Source organism: Anomaloglossus baeobatrachus, chromosome 8 (assembly GCF_048569485.1).
Source record: "Anomaloglossus baeobatrachus isolate aAnoBae1 chromosome 8, aAnoBae1.hap1, whole genome shotgun sequence".
NCBI classification, from domain to species: domain Eukaryota; kingdom Metazoa; phylum Chordata; class Amphibia; order Anura; family Aromobatidae; genus Anomaloglossus; species Anomaloglossus baeobatrachus.
Genome location: NC_134360.1, coordinates 555,694 through 575,560, shown reverse-complemented (window position 1 = coordinate 575,560; position 19,867 = coordinate 555,694). Strand labels below are relative to the sequence as shown.

At 50.7% G+C, this 19,867-nt stretch overlaps 1 protein-coding gene across 1 annotated transcript in view; it reads right to left on the bottom strand.

Annotated features, from left to right (window-relative positions):
- Positions 1-19,867, bottom strand: part of NUP210 (nucleoporin 210) — a 315,482-nt gene that overhangs the window by 151,710 nt on the left and 143,905 nt on the right. Inside the window, exons 19-20 of the mRNA XM_075321239.1 lie at positions 10,889-10,993; positions 1,379-1,480 (exon numbers count right to left, since the gene is read on the bottom strand). Of these exons, the coding sequence (XP_075177354.1) occupies positions 1,379-1,480; positions 10,889-10,993 (207 nt within the window). The remainder of the gene's footprint in view (positions 1-1,378; positions 1,481-10,888; positions 10,994-19,867) is intronic.

Genomic DNA, 19,867 nt, shown 5'->3' with positions numbered 1-19,867 from the left:
CGTGTGCACAGAGCCTTACAGCAAGGAATATCCCCATAGATTGCAGCTGGTCTTTAAAGTGGAATCATCGTTTTCATTTTTCGTTCATGTATCAATAGAACACAAAAAAATGAGGGTGTGTGTAATACTTTTTATTAGAGAAATCTGTTTCTTTCTCCTCCAGGATTGATCTTTCATTCTTAAGATTCACAGCTCTCAGAGAATATCTGTCTTCAGTGAACACAGACTTTCCCATTACTGAGATAGGAGACCAGAGTTTGTGCTCATGAGGTTCTATGGAGAACGGTCCCTGAGAAGACCTTGCAGCAGAATGTGTCATCCTCGAGCTCCTCCCGAGAGAAGGATCAGCAACTGTCATCCTCGAGCTCCTCCCGAGAGAAGGATCACCAACTGTCATCCTCGAGCTCCTCCCGAGAGAAGGATCACCAACTGTCATCCTCGAGCTCCTCCAGAGAGAAGGATCACCAACTGTCATCCTCGAGCTCCTCCCGAGAAAAGGATCACCAACTGTCATCCTCGAGCTCCTCCCGAGAGAAGGATCACCAACTGTCATCCTCGAGCTCCTCCCGAGAGAAGGATCACCACCTGTCATCTATCGACAACTCTACCTTCACTGAAAGAGTAAAAATATCAGTCCAGGAGTGGAAAGAAGCAGATATCTCTGACTAGATATATTGCAAAGTTGGTCATTTTCAAACTATGTACCACTGATTTCAAAAATTAAAATGACTAAGAAAATTATTTTTTCAGGTATGGATTCTCCAGATAAGACGGTCAACGCTTTCTCTTCTTGAGTGTGAACGACGATATAGACATATTGTATGAACAACTTCACTTCAAGGGCGGATGGTGAACGGTTTGTGGCGAGTCACAATGAAGGTCAGCCGGCTGGAAGGAGCCTCAGGCAGCAAAGCCACAGTTCCTAGCCAGAGTTCCTAGTCCTGTAGATATTCCACACTAAAGTGCCCAAAATAACGGTCGCCTGAGTCAAAGACCCAGTGCCCACTACCGGTATGAAAAGATTGCAAATAAGGTGAACTATATACTAGACGTCCAACTCATTACCTTTGTGTAGAAAAAAAACAAACCCTTTCCCACTCAGTCCAATAAAGATATAGTGAAGTACATAGGACAAAATGGACAAGACTTTGGCCCCAGTCAGGTGAATGGAGCCCTACAAATTCATTTGGCGCATACATACATACGCTGTAAATGTGAACAGATCAGAACATTATATAAAAATGATTTAAAGCAACTGGAAAATACAATCTTAGCCATTCTTTATACTTCGTTTTTTGTGCTTCTATCAAATAGTAAACATAATGGATTTGCTTTCTAAGTGAGAATCCTGAAATATGGCAATCGCAGCTGCACTCACCGTCACCGTGCCTTTTGATTCTTGAAAAGCAGTGGTAATAATATTAGGAACACTGCTGTTAATAAAGAAATATCCAGACCCCTCTAAAATTGTGAATTCAGCCTGAAAAAAAAGAAACCAAAAAATTGATACAAGGAAACTTTTTAGAAAAATATAAAAACAAATATCTGACCACTCACCCTTACCGAGAATACAATAAATCCCCCTGAGAAATCAGACCACAGTCTGCCGACACTCACAGAGAGCCACAGGGAGCCACAGGGAGAGACAGAGCCACAGAGAGCCACAGGGAGACACACAGGGAGACACACAGGGAGACACACAGGGAGACACACAGGGAGACACACAGGGAGACACACAGGGAGACACACAGGGAGACACACAGGGAGACACACAAACATCTCCAAGACAGTGTTGATAGTTTACTTAGACAAACATTTTGGGGTTTTGTTCAATCATTTTGGAAATTACTTCTTGATTTTTCTTTTTCATTAATGCTACTGTTTTATTACACCTGGGGAATTGACAGACCAAATATTTCAATTTTGACCAGTGTCCCTGTATTTAGTAAAATACATAAAGAGATCTTTAAAAAGAGGATTTCTAAAGAACCTTTATAATATGCTAATGAGCGCAGGGACTAGTCACAAGGGGCGTTAATTCCCCCAACTAGTCTGCCCTCTTAGCACACCCACTGGGGCTGTAACGTCCATATACTCCTCTGTGTCCTCCCCGGGTGTAATGTCTGTATACTCTTCTGTGCCTCCCCAGGTGTAATGTCTGTATACTCCTCTGTGTCTCCCCGGGTGTAATGTCTGTATACTCTTTTGTGTCCTCCCCGGGTGTAATGTCTGTATACTCCTCTGTGTCCTCCCCAAGTGTAATGTCTGTATACTCTTCTGTGTCCTCCCCGGGTGTAATGTCTGTATACTCCTCTGTGTCCTCCCCGGGTGTAATGTCTGTATACTCCTCTGTGTCCTCCCCAGGTGTAATGTTTGTATACTCTTCTGTGTCCTCCCCGGGTGTAATGTCTGTATACTCCTCTGTGTCCTCCCCGGGTGTAATGTCTGTATACTCCTCTGTGTCCTCCTCGGGTGTAATGTCTGTATACTCTTCTGTGCCTCCCCAGGTGTAATGTCTGTATACTCTTTTGTGTCCTCCCCGGGTGTAATGTCTGTATACTCCTCTGTGTCCTCCCCAGGTGTAATGTCTGTATACTCTTCTGTGTCCTCCCCGGGTGTAATGTCTGTATACTCCTCTGTGTCCTCCCCGGGTGTAATGTCTGTATACTCCTCTGTGTCCTCCTCGGGTGTAATGTCTGTATACTCTTCTGTGCCTCCCCAGGTGTAATGTCTGTATACTCTTTTGTGTCCTCCCCAGGTGTAATGTCTGTATACTCCTCTGTGTCTCCCCGGGTGTAATGTCTGTATACTCTTCGGTGTCCTCCCCGGGTGTAATGTCTGTATACTCTTCTGTATCCTCCCCGGGTGTAATGTCTGTATACTCTTCTGTGCCTCCCCAGGTGTAATGTCTGTATACTCTTTTGTGTCCTCCCCGGGTGTAATGTCTGTATACTCTTCGGTGTCTCCCCGGGTGTAATGTCTGTATACTCTTCGGTGTCTCCCCGGGTGTAATGTCTGTATACTCTTTTGTGTCCTCCCCGGGTGTAATGTCTGTATACTGTATCTGTGCCTCCCTCCAGTCTCCCCAGTGATGTGCCCCCCCAGTGTTCTGTACCTCCCCCAGTCTCCCCAGTGATCTGTGCCCCCCCAGTGTTCTGTACCTCCCCCAGTCTCCACAGTGATCTGTGCCCCCCAGTCTCCCCAGTGATCTGTGCCCCCCAGTCTCCCCAGTGTTCTGTGCCCCCCAGTCTCCCCAGTGTTCTGTGCCCCCCAGTCTCCCCAGTGATCTGTGCCCCCCCAGTGTTCTGTGCCTCCCTCCAGTCTCCCCAGTGATGTGCCCCCCAGTGTTCTGTACCTCCCCCAGTCTCCCCAGTGATCTGTGCCCCCCCAGTGTTCTGTACCTCCCCCAGTCTCCACAGTGATCTGTGCCCACCAGTCTCCCCAGTGTTCTGTGCCCCCCAGTCTCCCCAGTGATCTGTGCCCCCCAGTCTCCCCAGTGATCTGTGCCCCCCAGTCTCCCCAGTGTTCTGTGCCCCCCAGTCTCCCCAGTGATCTGTGCCCCCCAGTCTCCCCAGTGATCTGTGCCCCCCAGTCTCCCCAGTGATCTGTGCCCCCCAGTCTCCCCAGTGATCTGTGCCCCCCAGTCTCCCCAGTGTTCTGTGCCCCCCAGTCTCCCCAGTGTTATGTGCCCCCCCAGTCTCCCCAGTGCTCTGTGCCCCCCCAGTCTCCCCAGTGCTCTGTGCCCCCCCAGTCTCCCCAGTGCTCTGTGCCCCCCCCAGTGTTCTGTGCCTCCCTCCAGTCTCCCCAGTGATCTGTGCCCCCCCAGTTTTCTGTGCCCCCGCAGTCTCCCCAGTGATCTGTGCCCCCCCAGTGTTCTGTAACTCCCCCAGTCTCCCCAGTGATCTGTGCCACCCCAGTGTTCTGTACCTCCCCCAGTCTCCCCAGTGATCTGGGCCCCCCAGTCTCCCCAGTGATCTGTGCCCCCCCCCAGTCTCCCCAGTGATCTGTGCCCCCCCCCCAGTCTCCCCAGTGATCTGTGCCCCCCCCAGTCTCCCCAGTGATCTGTGCCCCCCCCCAGTCTCCCCAGTGATCTGTGCCCCCCCCAGTCTCCCCAGTGATCTGTGCCCCCCCCAGTCTCCCCAGTGATCTGTGCCCCCCCCAGTCTCCCCAGTGATCTGTGCCCCCCAATGTGTTCTGTGCCTCCCCCCAGTCTCCCCAGTGACCTGTGCCCCCCAGTCTCCCCAGTGATCTGTGCCCCCCCCAGTGTTCTGTGCCCCCCCCAGTCTCCCCAGTGATCTGTGCCCCCCCCCCAGTCTCCCCAGTGATCTGTGCCCCCCCCAGTCATCTGTGCCCCCCCCAGTCTCCCCAGTGATCTGTGCCCCCCCCAGTCTCCCCAGTGATCTGTGCCCCCCAGTCTCCCCAGTGTTCTGTGCCCCCCAGTCTCCCCAGTGATCTGTGCCCCCCAGTCTCCCCAGTGATCTGTGCCCCCCCAGTGTTCTGTGCCCCCCCCAGTCTCCCCAGTGATCTGTGCCCCCCCCCCAGTCTCCCCAGTGATCTGTGCCCCCCCCCCCAGTCTCCCCAGTGATCTGTGCCCCCCCCCAGTCTCCCCAGTGATCTGTGCCCCCCCAGTCTCCCCAGTGATCTGTGCCCCCCCCAGTCTCCCCAGTGATCTGTGCCCCCCCCAGTCTCCCCAGTGATCTGTGCCCCCTTAGTCTCCCCAGTGATCTGTGCCCCCCCCAGTCTTCCCAGTGATCTGTGCCCCCCCCAGTCTCCCCAGTGATCTGTGCCCCCCCCAGTCTCCCCAGTGATCTGTGCCCCCCCCAGTCTCCCCAGTGATCTGTGCCCCCCCCAGTCTCCCCAGTGATCTCTGTGCCCCGAGCCTCTCCCAGTTCTGTCTGTGCCTTCAGCCTCTCCCATTCTTCTCTGTGCCATCTGTGTCCCCAGCGTCCCCCTGATTTGTCTGTGCCTCCAGCCTCTCCCATCATTCTCTGTTCCCCCAGGGCTCTCTGTGTCCCTCCGGCATCCCCCAGGGCTGTTTGCTCCCGGCTATTTATATAACCGCAGCAATGTTTGTGCCCCCCAGCTATGTCTGTGTAACCCAGTGATGTGTATATACCCCCAGTGAAGTCTGTGCCGCCCAGTGATGTATGTACCCCCAGTGACGTCTATGCCCTGCTGCTTCCCTAGTGATGTATATTCCTCCCAGCCCTCCCCAGCAATGTTTATGCCCCCCCAGCTATGTTTGTGCTCCCCAATGATGTATGTATCCCGCAGTGATGTATGTACCCCCCAATGATGTCTATGCCCCCAGCCTCCCCAGTGATCTATATTCCTCCCAACCCTCCCCTGTGATGTATATACAGCAGTCCCAGCCAACTCAAACCTGGAAAAGCAGTTGTGAAAAGCAAAAAGATCAATATCGCCTAATATTACAGCTGCACCATAGAGTAGAAGCTCCAGCCGCCACAGTGAGTTAATTGTTTGACCAAATATATTAGGGTAATTTTCAAGTTGATAATTTTGTGCGGCCCCCGAAGGTTGGTAAAAATTTGTAAATGGCCCCCGGCAGAAAAAAGGTTCCCCACCCCTGCACTAGACAATTTCTTAGTTGTAATTTTTAGTGTCAGCCTCCTGGTGGCAGCAGTGTACACTCATGTTTCCTGTGTCCCCAATGAAGCAACAGAGTAAGCTTATTTTTCCGATGCCTACCTGAATATTCATTAAAGTAGATGGAAACTACCTTTTAAAAAAGACAAATCCTGACCAGATGCCTTTTTAGACTAAATAGACAACAGTCAGAATGGCTCTTTGTCTGGCAGACCTGACTTGCCGATGCTTTGTAGGCTAGAGCAATTTTAATGGGAGATCAATCACCAGGTTTTTGCCACCCACCTAATCTGAGAGCAGAATAACATAGGGAGAGAGATCTTGATTCCAGCGATGTTTCACTTACTGGGCTGCTTAGAGTAGTTTTGATAAAATGACCGATCAGTAGCTGATTATCATTACAGGACTACTTGGCGTGCTGTCATGTAGTCCAGCATATTCATGAGCGGTGTATAACTGCTAGATCTGCAGCAGAGGAGACGACAGACAGCTCAGTAAGTGACACATCGCTGGAATCAGAGTCTCTGTCTCTACATTATGCTGCTCTCAGATGTGGGAGCAAAAACCTGCTGACAGATTCCCTTTAAAGCCCTGCAGGAGTCTTTAGGCATAGGACAACTGTTGAATAATAGGTCTCTTGGGTGTCATAGGCCAACGTTATTATGTGAAAATGTCATTTAGAAAGTTTTTGTTCTTTCCAAGAACATACAAAGTATAATAAAAGTTAGATCTTGTCTGTTTATCTACAGCTGCGCCTTTCATACAAGGGGGGAGCCGCATTAGGATTGATTTCCAGTCGCGCTGGCACAATGGTTTGCTTTTCCTAACTCTTCCACTCCATAGCCTTCTAAAATCTCATGTCATCACGTTCTATTGCACAGACGTACATCTATAGTCATTATATTTGGTCATTTTTTATTAAATATTGTAAATGTGCAAACAGAAAATGGATGTCACCTAAGAGGAGGTCAACACACAATTTCTCAATGTACAATGTCAGAACGCCTGAAAAGTATCATCACCGGTGTCTGTTCTAAGAAAACATTGGGCAGCTGAGACAGACGATTTTATTAAATAACATTATTAAAACAATGCCCAGATCTTCCCTTAGTCCCAGCCTGAAGAATCAAACTTTCTAGCAAAAAGTTCCCCCTTGTGAGCGTCCACAACCCTCCATGTTCTTCCCCCACTGGCAAAGCGTGGCGCATTATGTATGCAAGAAAGCCTATATAAGGAGCCAAAATGCACCAATACCTTCAAGAATACCTATACAGAGATGTGCAAGGCTCTAAAGCAATACAAATATTACAATTAGTGTTGAGCGGACCCGGACTGTAAATGTCCGGATCTGCGCGGTTTCAGGGCTATCCCCTGGCGCGGGATTCCGGCTGCATGATCCAGAATCGGCAATTAATAAAAATGAAAAAAAAAACAAATAAAATGAGCGTTTCATACTTACCGAGACTTTGTCATGGCGGCACACTGCTTCCTGGTCGCACTTTCTCTTCCTGTGCTGTGCACGCAATCACACAGCTTTCCATGTTTTCCCCGGCCACCGGCCGTCCTCTCAGCTGTGATTGGTTGCAGGCTGACGCGCCCTCAGCCTGTGACAGTCTCTGCCGTGATCATCGCTTATCGCAGTCAGTAATAGGCTGCACTCAGAGCGGGCAGCCGTGTCTCTATGGCTGCTCGCTGTGACATTTAGCAGAGCTGGATGTGTCTTCGCTGGATCTCGTGTGGATTACGTCGGAGCTGCAGGTGTTTTGGTAATAAAGTGGTGAAGGAGGAGGCTGCGTTTGTATTTTATTCCAAATAAAGGATTTCTCGGTCTTGTTTATTTACTGTCATTTACAGGTTTCTGATGTGGGGATTTCACAGACGCCCATGCGATCACAAACCTGGGGTTTAATAGCAGCCATGTGCTGTTATTAACCCCTGCTATTACCTTGATCGCCACCGCACCAGGGCAATCAAGATGAGCAGATATCGCCCCGGAATGGCCACATCTAATAGATGCGGCAATACCGGGCGGCTGCGGGCTGAGAATATACCAGCCCCCGGCCGGCGTTATCATGGCTGGGAATGAAAATTGGGGGAGCCCGCACGTCGTTTTTTTTTTTAATTATTCATTTAAGAAAAACACAAAAACGCATGCGGTTTATCTTAGGCAGCAGTCACAGCGAGGGACTCCCACAAGTCCGACATTATCACCCGCACACACATCTGACAGGAGCGTGCATGTGTTTCTAGGTGCATGCACGCTCATGTTCAGTGGCAGGCTGTGCCGTGTGATGTCAGACCCGCACGAGTGACATTTCATCACCCGCTCACTTCTGAGGGCTCTTGTACACTTGCATATTGCTTCCGATGCGACAGCATCGGAAGCGATATGCAAATGACCCTCTGCTGCGGGTGTCAGCCGAGGGTCATGCGACTGTGATGCGATCTTGCAATCGCATCACAGGAGCGGAGAAGATAGATGGAGCACTTCCTCCCCATCTCCTCTGGTGTCTGTCTCCGCGTGCACCGATGCAATCCCATCGCATGACACACGGCTCACGCTGGCAGTACAGCAGAGCCGAGTGTCATGCGACTGTCCCTGCTAGAGGTCAGTGAGAGTGGACCTCTGCTGCGGGGAGCGAGCCGGAACTGAGGAGGGGAGGGGCTGGAGCTGCGGATGAGACAATGTCAAAGCCCACCCTGTCACAGCCTCAGTGCTTAGTCAGTGGCTACACTCAGAGCTCCGTGCTCTACGCGGCTGCTAGCTGACATGTAGCAGAGCCGGATGTGTCGCCGTGGGACGTGTTACGCCGGAGCTGCAGGGTGTTGGGGTAATAAAGTGGTGAACGAGGCTGCGTTTGTACTTTATTGTAAATAAAGGATTTCTCTGTGTGTTTATTTACATTCATTTGCAGGTTTGTGATGTGGGTATCTCACAGACGCCCGTGCGATCACAAACCTATTACCCCGACTGACACCGCATCACGCCTCCGGGAAGAGCCGGTAATGTACAAGTATAGCCGCATGCAATACATGCGGCTATACCGGGCGGCTGCGGGCTGAAATACCAGCCCCCGGCCAGCATTACCATGGCTGGGGATGAAAATTAGGGGGGACCGAATGTCGGGTTTTTTAATTATTTAATTAATATAAATAAAAAAAAAAAAAAAGCCGGAGTCACACTTGTGATGGACACACTGCTTTCCCCGCCCACCAGCCGTCCTGAGATTGGTTGCAGTTAGCTGTCACTCAGGATGGGGGCGTGTCTAGCTGCAACCAACACGCGCAGATGGGCGAGGAAAACAATGAATATTGAATTGTCGGCTCCGGAAGGTAACAGCGTGACCCGGAAGGAGTGTGCCGCCATGACAGCGCCTCGGTGAGTATGCCGCGCTCGCTCCTAGCCCCCTATCCTCTCCACAAACGTTTTAACCTACGGATTCCGGTCCCCATTAACTTATATGGGCACCGGATTCCGGAGTGGATAGGTACCTTTGAGTCCCTCAAATTTGGTAAGAAAGTGGAGGTGCATCATAGTCTGAAATATACCTGGGGTGTTATGGGGGGGCAGTTGAGCGGCGGTCACAGGAGGCAGGGTCACCACTGCAGGAAGCCGGCAGCTGGGGCCATCCCGTGTGCCCACCATGACAGGCAATCATGGTGGGCACAGGTGTTCAGGCAAATGAATATTCACTGTTCCTCAAGTCCGTAATCCGCCCATCTCTCAGCACCAAGATCAGTGATAATAAATGACTGTGAGGATTGTTACTATCACTGACGTTGGCACCGAGAGGTGGGAAGGATTATTGGCCTGAGGAACAGTGAATATTCACTTTGAATTAGCTGCGTGTGACTGGGGGCGCAAGGCAGTGATATCAGTGCTATCCGTCACATAAGCCAAAGTCACTTGCCGGACTGAGAAGAGGACACCACGCACTGGGCGAGCGGCGGGATGCATATATACCAGGATGGGCCCATGAGGGGGGACATATATACCAGGATGAGGAACATATATAAAAGGATAGGCAAAGCATGAGGGACATTTATACCAGGATGGGGATCATATATACCAGATGGGCCTATGATGGGGGACATATATACCATGATGGAGAACATACGAGGATGAGGGACATATATACCAAGATGAGGAATGTATATACCAGGATAGGCCCAGGATGGGGGACATAGACATAAATATCAGGATGGGGAATATATAACCAAGATGAGGGTCACATATACCAGGATGGGCTCATAATGGAGGACATAGACACATATATCAGGATGGGGAATATATATATATACAAGGATAGGCCCAGGATGTGGGACATGTATACCAGCATGGGCCATATATACCATCAAAGGGTCCAGGATGGGAGACATAGTACAGAATTGGGGAACATTACCCCATAACAGTGTCAGCAGCAGATGCCTCCCAATAACAGTGTGTCATGACTAATTTTTTTTGCTTCAAGTTTTTTTCCCTACTCCAAAACCTAGGTGCGTATTATGGGCCGATGCGTCTTATAGTGCAAAAGATATGGTAAGTAATAATAATAAAACTCCCTTGTGTGAACATAAATCAATACAGCAATCACAGGATTGAGGACGAATTCTGAAAAGGTGCAAGTCAAATTTGCCAGTGCTGTGTAAGGTAAAAGGTAGATACAGGTAAAGGAAAGAATACCATCACATGAAAGCTCACATAATGATAATAATGCACAGTGGCATGACATACACTTTACCTATGAAAGTAAAACAAACACTCGACGTACGTTTCGCATCGAGGTTCGTCAGGGGGTCATTCTACATTTAGTATTTTATATGTCTGACGTTTCTAGGTCTATTGTTTGGTTTTTAATTATTATGTTGTTTAATAAAGCATTATGTATGTGGCTGGTCTAATTAGTATAGCAGTTCTCAGTCACTAAATGTAGTGTATGTACTATGGCAGTGGTTTTAATTCCCATTTAAGAGTGCGAGATCTTGTGCATTGCCTTTGGGGAGCCACAAAGGGTTGTGGGACTTCACCTTGTATGCCAGGATCTCAACTTGTGAGTGCTCAACCCCGATATTTGCTTTAAAGTCAGGTCCCTTTAGGACTAGGATCACTTTGCAATTTTTCTACTTAATGTTATTTAGTAAATATAAATCTGCCTGTGGCTGCACACTCTTATATAAAAAGGGGCAGCCGCAGACAGCTACAAACGCTAAGGATAGATCTAGTGTGTTTGGTCTTTTAAATTTAGTCTGTAGGACGAGCCGTCATTTAACCAAATCTCACCGTGACATCTGGATGATTGTAGATGGAAATGGATCCAGGGTTTACCCTCACATCCTCCACAAGTAGAAGCTCTAAACTGACAGCAACTGGTGCGAGTGATTGGGGCTGGAAGAGAAGGAACAATTAAAACGTAGTACAAAGTAACAGATAACTAAATCACAGCAAACTGAAGAAAAACCGCATAGAAAAGAAGGGAATTTTGTTACTTACCGTAAATTCCTTTTCTTCTAGCTCTTATTGGGAGACCCAGACGATTGGGGTATAGCTACTGCCCTCTGGAGGCCACACAAAGCACTACATTAAAAGTGCAAGGCCCCTCCCCCTCTGGCTATACCCCCCCCGTGGTATCACGGGTTCTCCAGTTTTAGTGCCAAAGCAAGAAGGAGGAAGCCAATAACTGGTTTAAACAAATTAACTCCGAATAACATCGGAGAACTGAAAAACCGTTCAACATGAACAACATGTGTACCCGCAAACAACAAAAAAACATCCCGAAGGACAACAGGGCGGGTGCTGGGTCTCCCAATAAGAGCTAGAAGAAAAGGAATTTACGGTAAGTAACAAAATTCCCTTCTTCTTCAGCGCTCTATTGGGAGACCCAGACGATTGGGACGTCCAAAAGCTGTCCCTGGGTGGGTAAATAAATACCTCATGTTAGAGCTGCAAAACAGCCCTCCCCTACGGGGGTGTCACTGCCGCCTGCAGGACTCTTCTACCTAAGCTGGCATCCGCCGAAGCATAGGTATGCACCTGATAATGCTTGGTGAAAGTGTGCAGACTGGACCAGGTTGAACCGGATGAGGGCAAAAAGAAGGCAAGGAAATATCCTGATTAAGATGAAAAGAGGATACGACCTTAGGAAGAAACTCCGGAATGGGGCGCAGCACAACCTTGTCCTGGTGGAACACCAGGAAGGGAGCCTTGGATGACAGAGCTGCCAGCTCAGACACTCGCCGAAGCGATGTGATCGCAACAAGAAACGCCACTTTCTGCGACAGCCGAGAAAAGGAAACTTCCTTCAGAGGCTCGAAGGGCGGCTTCTGGAGAGCAACTAGTACCCTGTTCAGATCCCATGGATCTAACGGTCGCTTGTACGGGGGCACAATATGACAGACCCCCTGCAGGAACGTGCGCACCTTAGACAGACGTGCTAGACGCTTCTGAAAAAACACGGATAGTGCCGAAACTTGCCCTTTAAGGGAGCTGAGCGACAAGCCCTTTTCTAACCCCGATTGCAGGAAGGAAAAAAACTTGGGTAATGCAAATGGCCAGGGAGACACTCCCTGAGCCGAGCACCAGGATAAGAAAATCTTCCACGTTCTGTGGTAGATCTTAGCAGAATTCGACTTTCTAGCTTGTCTCATTGTGGCAACCACTCCTTGAGATAATCCTGCAGATGCTAGGATCCAGGACTCAATGGCCACACAGTCAGGTTCAGGGCCGCAGAATTCTGATGGAAAAACGGCCCTTGGGACAGTAAGTCTGGTCGGTCTGGCAGTGACCACGGTCGACCGATCGTGAGATGCCACAGATCCGGATACCACGACCTCCTCGGCCAGTTTGGAGCGACGAGTATGATGCGGCTGCACTCGGATCTGATCTTGCGTAGCACTCTGGGCAAGAGCGCCAGAGGCGGAAACACGTAAGGGAGCTGAAACTGCGACCAATCTTGAACCAAGGCGTCTGCCGCCAGAGCTCTTTGATCGCGCGACCTCGCCATGAATGCCGGGACCTTGTTGTTGTGCCGGGATGCCATTAGGTCGACGTCCGGCACTCCCCAGCGGCGACAGATTTCCTGAAACACGTCCGGGTGAAGGGACCATTCCCCTGCGTCCATGCCCTGGCGACTGAGGAAGTCTGCTTCCCAGTTTTCTACGCCTGGGATGTGAACCGCGGATATGGTGGATGCTCTGTCCTCCACCCACATTAGAATGCGCCGGACTTCTTGGAAGGCTTGCCGACTGCGCGTCCCTCCTTGGTGGTTGATGTATGCCACCGCTGTGGAGTTGTCCGATTGGATTCGGATCTGCTTTCCTTCCAGCCACTGCTGGAAGGCTAGTAGGGCAAGATACACTGCTCTGATTTCCAGAACATTGATCTGAAGGGTGGACTCCTGCGGAGTCCACGTCCCCTGAGCCCTGTGGTGGAGAAACACTGCTCCCCACCCCGACAGACTCGCATCTGTCGTGACTACTGCCCAGGATGGGGGCAGGAAGGATCTTCCCTGAGATAATGAGGTGGGAAGGAGCCACCATTGTAGAGAGTCCTTGGCCGTCTGGGAAAGCGAGACTTTCCTGTCCAGGGACGTTGACTTCCCGTCCCATTGGCGGAGAATGTCCCATTGAAGTGGGCGCAGATGAAACTGCGCAAAGGGAACTGCTTCCATGGCTGCCACCATCTTCCCTAGGAAATGCATGAGACGCCGCAAGGGATGCAACTGGCCCTGCAGGAGAGATTGCACCCCTGTCTGTAGTGACCGCTGCTTGTTCAGCGGCAGCTTCACTATCGCTGCTAGAGTATGAAACTCCATGCCAAGATACGTTAGTGACTGAGTCGGTGATAGGATCGACTTTGGAAAGTTGATGATCCATCCGAAAGACTGTAGAGTCTCCAGCGTAGCCTTCAGGCTGTGCTGACATGCCTCCTGAGAGGGAGCTTTGACCAATAAGTCGTCTAGGTAAGGGATCACCGAGTGTCCCTGAGAGTGCAAGACTGCTACCACCGCCGCCATGACCTTGGTGAAGACCCGTGGGGCTGTCGCCAGACCAAATGGAAGAGCTACGAACTGAAAATGGTCGTCTCCTATCACAAAACGTAGAAAACGTTGATGTTCTGTAGCAATTGGCACGTGGAGATAAGCATCTTTGATGTCTATTGAGGCAAGGAAGTCTCCTCTGGACATTGAGGCAATGACAGAGCGGAGGGTTTCCATCCGGAACCTCCTGGCGTGCACATGTTTGTTGAGCCGTTTTAGGTCCAGAACAGGACGGAACGAGCCGTCCTTTTTTGGAACCACAAAGAGATTGGAGTAAAACCCTTGCCCTTGTTCCTGAGGAGGGACTGGGATCACCACTCCTTCCGCTTTTAGGGAATCCACCGCCTGCAGCAGAGCATCTGCTCGGTCTGGATGTGGGGAGGTTCTGAAGAACCGAGCTGGAGGACGAGAATTGAACTCGATTCTGTACCCGCGAGACAAAATGTCCGTCACCCACCGGTCTTTGACCTGTGACATCCAAATGCCGGAAAAGCGGGAGAGCCTGCCCCCGACCGGCGATGCGGAGGGGGGGGGGCTGGAAGTCATGAGGTAGCCGCTTTGGAAGCGGTACCTCCATTTGCTTTCTTGGGGCGTGTGTGAGTCCGCCACGAATCTGAGTTTCTTTGCGTCCTCTGAGTCCCTTTGGACGAGGTAAATGGTGTCTTGCCCGAACCTCGAAAGGACTGAAACCTCTGCTGCCACTTTTTCTGCTGAGGTTTGGATGTTCTGGGTTGTGGTAAAGAGGAGTCTTTACCCTTGGACTGCTTAATGATGTCAGCCAATGGCTCGCCAAACAGTCTATCTCTAGACAAAGGCAAACTGGTTAAACATTTTTTGGAACCAGCATCTGCTTTCCAGTCCTTTAACCACAAGGCTCTGCGCAAAACTACCGAATTGGCGGACGCCATTGAGGTGCGACTGGTAGATTCTAGGACCGCATTGATAGCGTAAGACGCAAACGCCGACATCTGCGTGGTAAGGTGCGCCACTTGCGGCACTGCTGGATGCATGATAGCATCCACTTTTGCTAAGCCAGCTGAAATAGCCTGGAGTGCCCATACGGCTGCGAATGCCGGAGCAAACGACGCGCCGATAGCTTCATAGACAGATTTTAACCAAAGGTCCATCTGTCTGTCATTGGCATCTTTAAGTGAAGCGCCATCCTCCACTGCAACTATGGATCTAGCTGCAAGTTTGGAAATCGGGGGGTCTACCTTTGGACACTGTGTCCAGCGCTTGACCACCTCAGGGGGGAAAGGGAAACGCGTATCTTTAGATCGTTTAGAGAAACGCCTTTCTGGGTGAGCGTCGTGCTTCTGGATTGATTCTCTGAAGTCAGAGTGATCTAACAAAGCACTCAATTTACGCTTGGGATAAAGGAAACGAAACTTCTCCTGCTCCGCAGCCGCCTCTTCTGCTGAAGGGGCTGGGGGAGAAATATCCAACAGCCTATTGATGGCTGAGATAAGGTCGTTTACCATGGCATCCCCATCCGGGGTATCCAGGTTGAGAGGGGTTCCAGGAGTGGATTCCTGATCACTCTCATCAGACACATCACAGGGAGACTGATTGCGCTGAGACCCTGAGCAGTGTGAAGACGTCGAGGGTCTTTCCCAGCGAGCTCGCTTAGGGTGGCTGGGGCCATCATCTGAGTCATAATCCTCGGCCTGTGAAGCCGGGGACCCCCCTGTGGGCTGGATACATTCCAAGTAAGGGGGACCTGAGGACAGAGGCCTCGCCGTGCCCAGAGACTGAGCCCCATGCATAGATTGCAAGGTTTCAAGGATTTTTGCCATAGACACAGACATATTATCTGCAAAAACTGCAAAGTCTGTCCCTGTCACCGGGGCAGAACTTACAAGCGTCTCAGCCTGGGTCGCTACCTCTCCTGACTCCGGCTGGCGAAGCAGCACCGGGTCGGAGCATTGCACACAATGGGGGTCATCGGAGCCTGCTGGTAGATTAGCCCCACATGCAGCACACGCAGTATACACAGCCCTTTTTGCCTTGGCCGCCTTGCGTTTTGAGGATGACATGTTGCTGCTTCCACAGAGCGATCTGGGATATGCAGCCAGAAGCGACCTCACAGTGCAAGAAATACAATATCTATATATCTGTACACAGTACACTGATACACAGTGAGGCACTAGAGGGACCAGCACAGAAAAAATCGCTTACCGCCCGCTTAAAAAAGCGGGTGTGTGGTCGCCAGATAGCCCCTAGTCCAGGTCTCCCAGAGCCTTGCGTCCTTCCTCCAGCCAGGCATGCATGTAATGGCTGCCGGCGTCTCGAGAGAGGAAGGGGGGCGGGCCCTGGGCGTTCCTGGCCAAGAGCGGGAAGCCTGCTTCCCTCTGTGCCTAGTGTGAGGGCTGGAGCATGTAAATCAGGCTCCAGCCCTCGTCGCTGCTAGCGAACAGCGTCTCTCCCCTACCCTGATTGACAGGGTGGGGGCGGGAACGAATCGGAGTTGCCGGCGTCCTAGGCCCAAAAAGCCGGGGACTAAATTTATAACCGCCGCCGCCGTAAAAGCGCGGACGGCGGATCCCCGGCGCACCACAAGTCACAGCAGCGCCGCCCGGTCCAGAGGGGGTCGGCGCTGCGTTCCCATACACAAAAAAGTCCCCCAGTAATCTGTAGGGACACCAACTCCACGTTGCGGTCCCCGGCGCACTACAACACCCAGCCAGCCCGGAGTGTGTCTGTGCCTGCCGGGGACACAGAGTACCTGTATGATGCAGGGCCTGTCCCTGATCGTACTCCTGCTCCGAATCCATCAGGTTCTAATGGGTCTGTGGATGGAGCCCGGTGTCAGAGCTGAGAGGCCGGCAGGATCCCACTTCCACAGAGCCCTACAAGGGGATGTGGAAGGAAAACAGCATGTCAGGCTCCAGCCCTGTACCAGCAATAGGTACCTCAACCTTACAACACCATCCAGGGGTGAGAAGGGAGCATGCTGGGGACACTATATGTGTCCTCTTTTCTTCCATCCGAAATAGTCAGCAGCTACTGCTGACTAAAATCTGTGGAGCTATGCATGGAATGTCTGACCTCCTTCGCACACAAAGCTAAAACTGGAGAACCCGTGATACCACGGGGGGGGTATAGCCAGAGGGGGAGGGGCCTTGCACTTTTAATGTAGTGCTTTGTGTGGCCTCCAGAGGGCAGTAGCTATACCCCAATCGTCTGGGTCTCCCAATAGAGCGCTGAAGAAAGTCGCAGTAACTACAAAATCACCGGAGTGCATTACCCAGAGGGGAAGAGTGCATAAACGTAATGCAGTTATGCTATTCTACTTCATGCCGCTGCACTTTCTGCTGTTTATTGCATGTTCAGTGGAAATGCAGTGACTAAAGAAGTGCTACGTTTGCTTCTTTTGTATTTAATGCAGTTTAAACTATTTGATATTCTAATAAAATTAGGCTGCTTTCACACTACATTTTTTTAACATGCGTCATGAACGTTTTTTTGCTGCAAAAGCGGATCCTGCTTTTACAGCAAAAAAACGCATGCAAATGCATGTGTTATTTTGCAGGATCCTGTCACTTTAAGTTTATGGGCGGGCATTGGAGTCATGTGATCGGGAGTGAGGGGAATTGAACGTGACAGACTGGGAGCCGGCATCTAACAGCTGTGGAGGCTCGTTACCAAGGTAAGCATCGGGTAACTTGCTTGGATACGCCATATTTACATTGGTTGCGAGCGTCTGCAGCTGCTAGGAGCCGGCTCCCTGCACACGTTACCAACGTAAACATCGGGTAACTAAGACCGCGGTTACCCGATGTTTACCTTGGTTACGAGCTTCCTCCGCTCTCAGGCACGGGAGAGTGGAGAGAGAGGGAGGGGGAGGCAGGGAGGTGGAGAGAGAGAGAGAGAGAGAGGAAGGGAGAGAGGGAGGGAGGTAGAGAGAGAGGGGGAGAGGGAGGGGGAGGGAGGGAGGTGGAGAGAGAGACTGATCACCCGAGGCTGGTTTCTATGCATGCTCAGTAGAGCAAGCAGGGTCCTGTCTATCAGCATGCCAGCGTTCACATGCGTTTGCGTGCTGTTTAGTCAGGATCCAGCAATTTGCAGTATTTGGACGCAGCTCAAAAACGCTACAAGTAGCGTTTTTGAAATAAGTTAAAAAACTGCAAGTCGCTGGATCCTCACTATAACGCACGCAAACGCAGGTGAACGCATGTTGACGCGAGTCCATTGCAAACGCATTGAAATGAAAACGCATTTGCACTGGATCCGTTTTTGCGTTAAAAAACATTCCGGATGTTAAAAAAACGTAGTGTGAAAGCCGCCTTAGCGTTTTAAAGAGCACTATACCAAATACGGTTTTTATTAATTTAAATTAAAATAAGAGGTGATTTTATTTTTGGGGGGCATTTACTTACTCTAGATTACTTCAACCTATGATCACTTGATTGCTTATACTATATACTGTGATGTTACATAATTGCAAAAAAGAGAATTTTGTTACTTACCGTAAATTCTTTTTCTTATAGTTCCGTATTGGGAGACCCAGACCATGGGTGTTTAGCTTCTGCCTCCGGAGAACACACAAAGTACTACACTTAAAAGTGTAGCTCCTCCCTCTGACCTTATACACCCCCTGGTGAGCAGACCCAGCCAGTTTAGTGCAAAAGCTGAAGGAGAATAGCCACCCACAAGTAAAACAGAGCAAAAGCCGGAACAACCGGAGACTCTGTCAACGACAACAGCCGGTGATAACACGAGGAACAAGAAATTGCCAACAGGCAACAGGGAGGGAGCTGGGTCTCCCAATACGGAACTATAAGAATAAGAATTTACGGTAAGTAAACAAAATTCTCTTTTTCTTTATCGTTCCTTTGGGAGACCCAGACATTGGGACGTCTCAAAGCAGTCCATGGGTGGGAAAAAACAGAAAACTAAGAAGTAGGCAGAACCTAACTTCACAAATGGGCGACAGCCGCCTGAAGGATGCGTCTGCCCAAGCTCGCATCTGCCGAAGCATGAGCATGCACTTGGTAGTGCTTTGAAAAGGTATGCAGGCTAGTCCAAGTGGCAGCCTGAGACTTGTTGAGCCATAGCCTGGTGCCTGAAAGCCCAAGAGGCACCGACAGCTCTGGTCGAGTGTGCCTTGATCCCCGGCGGGGGAGGCACCCGAGTACACTGGTAGGCGTCCGAAATGGTCAACCTAATCCAACGGGCTAAGGTCGGCTTAGAAGCAGAGAGGCCCTTGCGCCGGCCTGTGGTTAGCACAAAAAGAGAAGTGCACCGCCTAAGAGTAGCGGTGCGAGACACATAGATCCGGAGAGCACGCACCAGATTCAGAGTATGCAACGCTTTTTCAAAGCGATGAACAGGAGCCGGACAAAAGGAAGGTAGGGTAATGTCCTGGTTAAGGTGGAAAGGAGAGACCACCTTAGGAAGAAAGTCCGGAGTCGGACGGAGAACCACCTTGTCTTTATGAAAAACCAAAAAAGGTGACTTCGATGAGAGCGCAGCCAAATCAGAGACTCTCCTGAGGGAAGTTATGGCCACCAGAAAGGCCACTTTCTGTGAAAGACGAAACAAAGAAACCTCCCTAAGAGGCTCAAAGGGGGGTTTCTGCAAAACCGTGAGAACCAAGTTAAGGTCCCAGGGATCCAAGGGGCGCCGGTAAGGCGGAATAATGTGAGACGCGTCTTGCATGAAGGTGCGAACCTGAGCCAGCCGAGCGAGACGCCGCTGGAACAGAACTGACAGAGCTGAGACTTGTCCCTTGAGAGAGTTGAGGGACAGTCCTAGCTGCAGACCGGACTATAGAAAAGACAGAAGGATCGGCAAGGAGAATGGCCAAGGAGGATGGCCGGCAGAGCGACACCAGGACAGGAAAATTTTCCAAGTCCTGTGATAGATCTTAGCGGAGGAAGACTTACGGGCCCGAGTCATAGTGGAGATGACTTCAGGAGGAATACCAGAAGCCGTCAAAATCCAGGACTCAAGAGCCACGCCGTCAATTTGAGAGCCGCAGAATTCGGGCGGAAAAACGGACCTTGCGAGAGTAGGTCTGGACGGTCCGGGAGATGCCACGGCATCTCTATGGACAGATGGAGCAGGTCTGGATACCAAGCTCGCCTGGGCCAGTCCGGTGCAATGAGGATGACTCGACGGCCCTCCAATCTGATCTTGCGCAGAACTCTGGGCAAGAGAGCTAGAGGGGGAAACACGTAGGACAGACGAAACTGGGACCAGTCTTGAACCAGAGCGTCCGC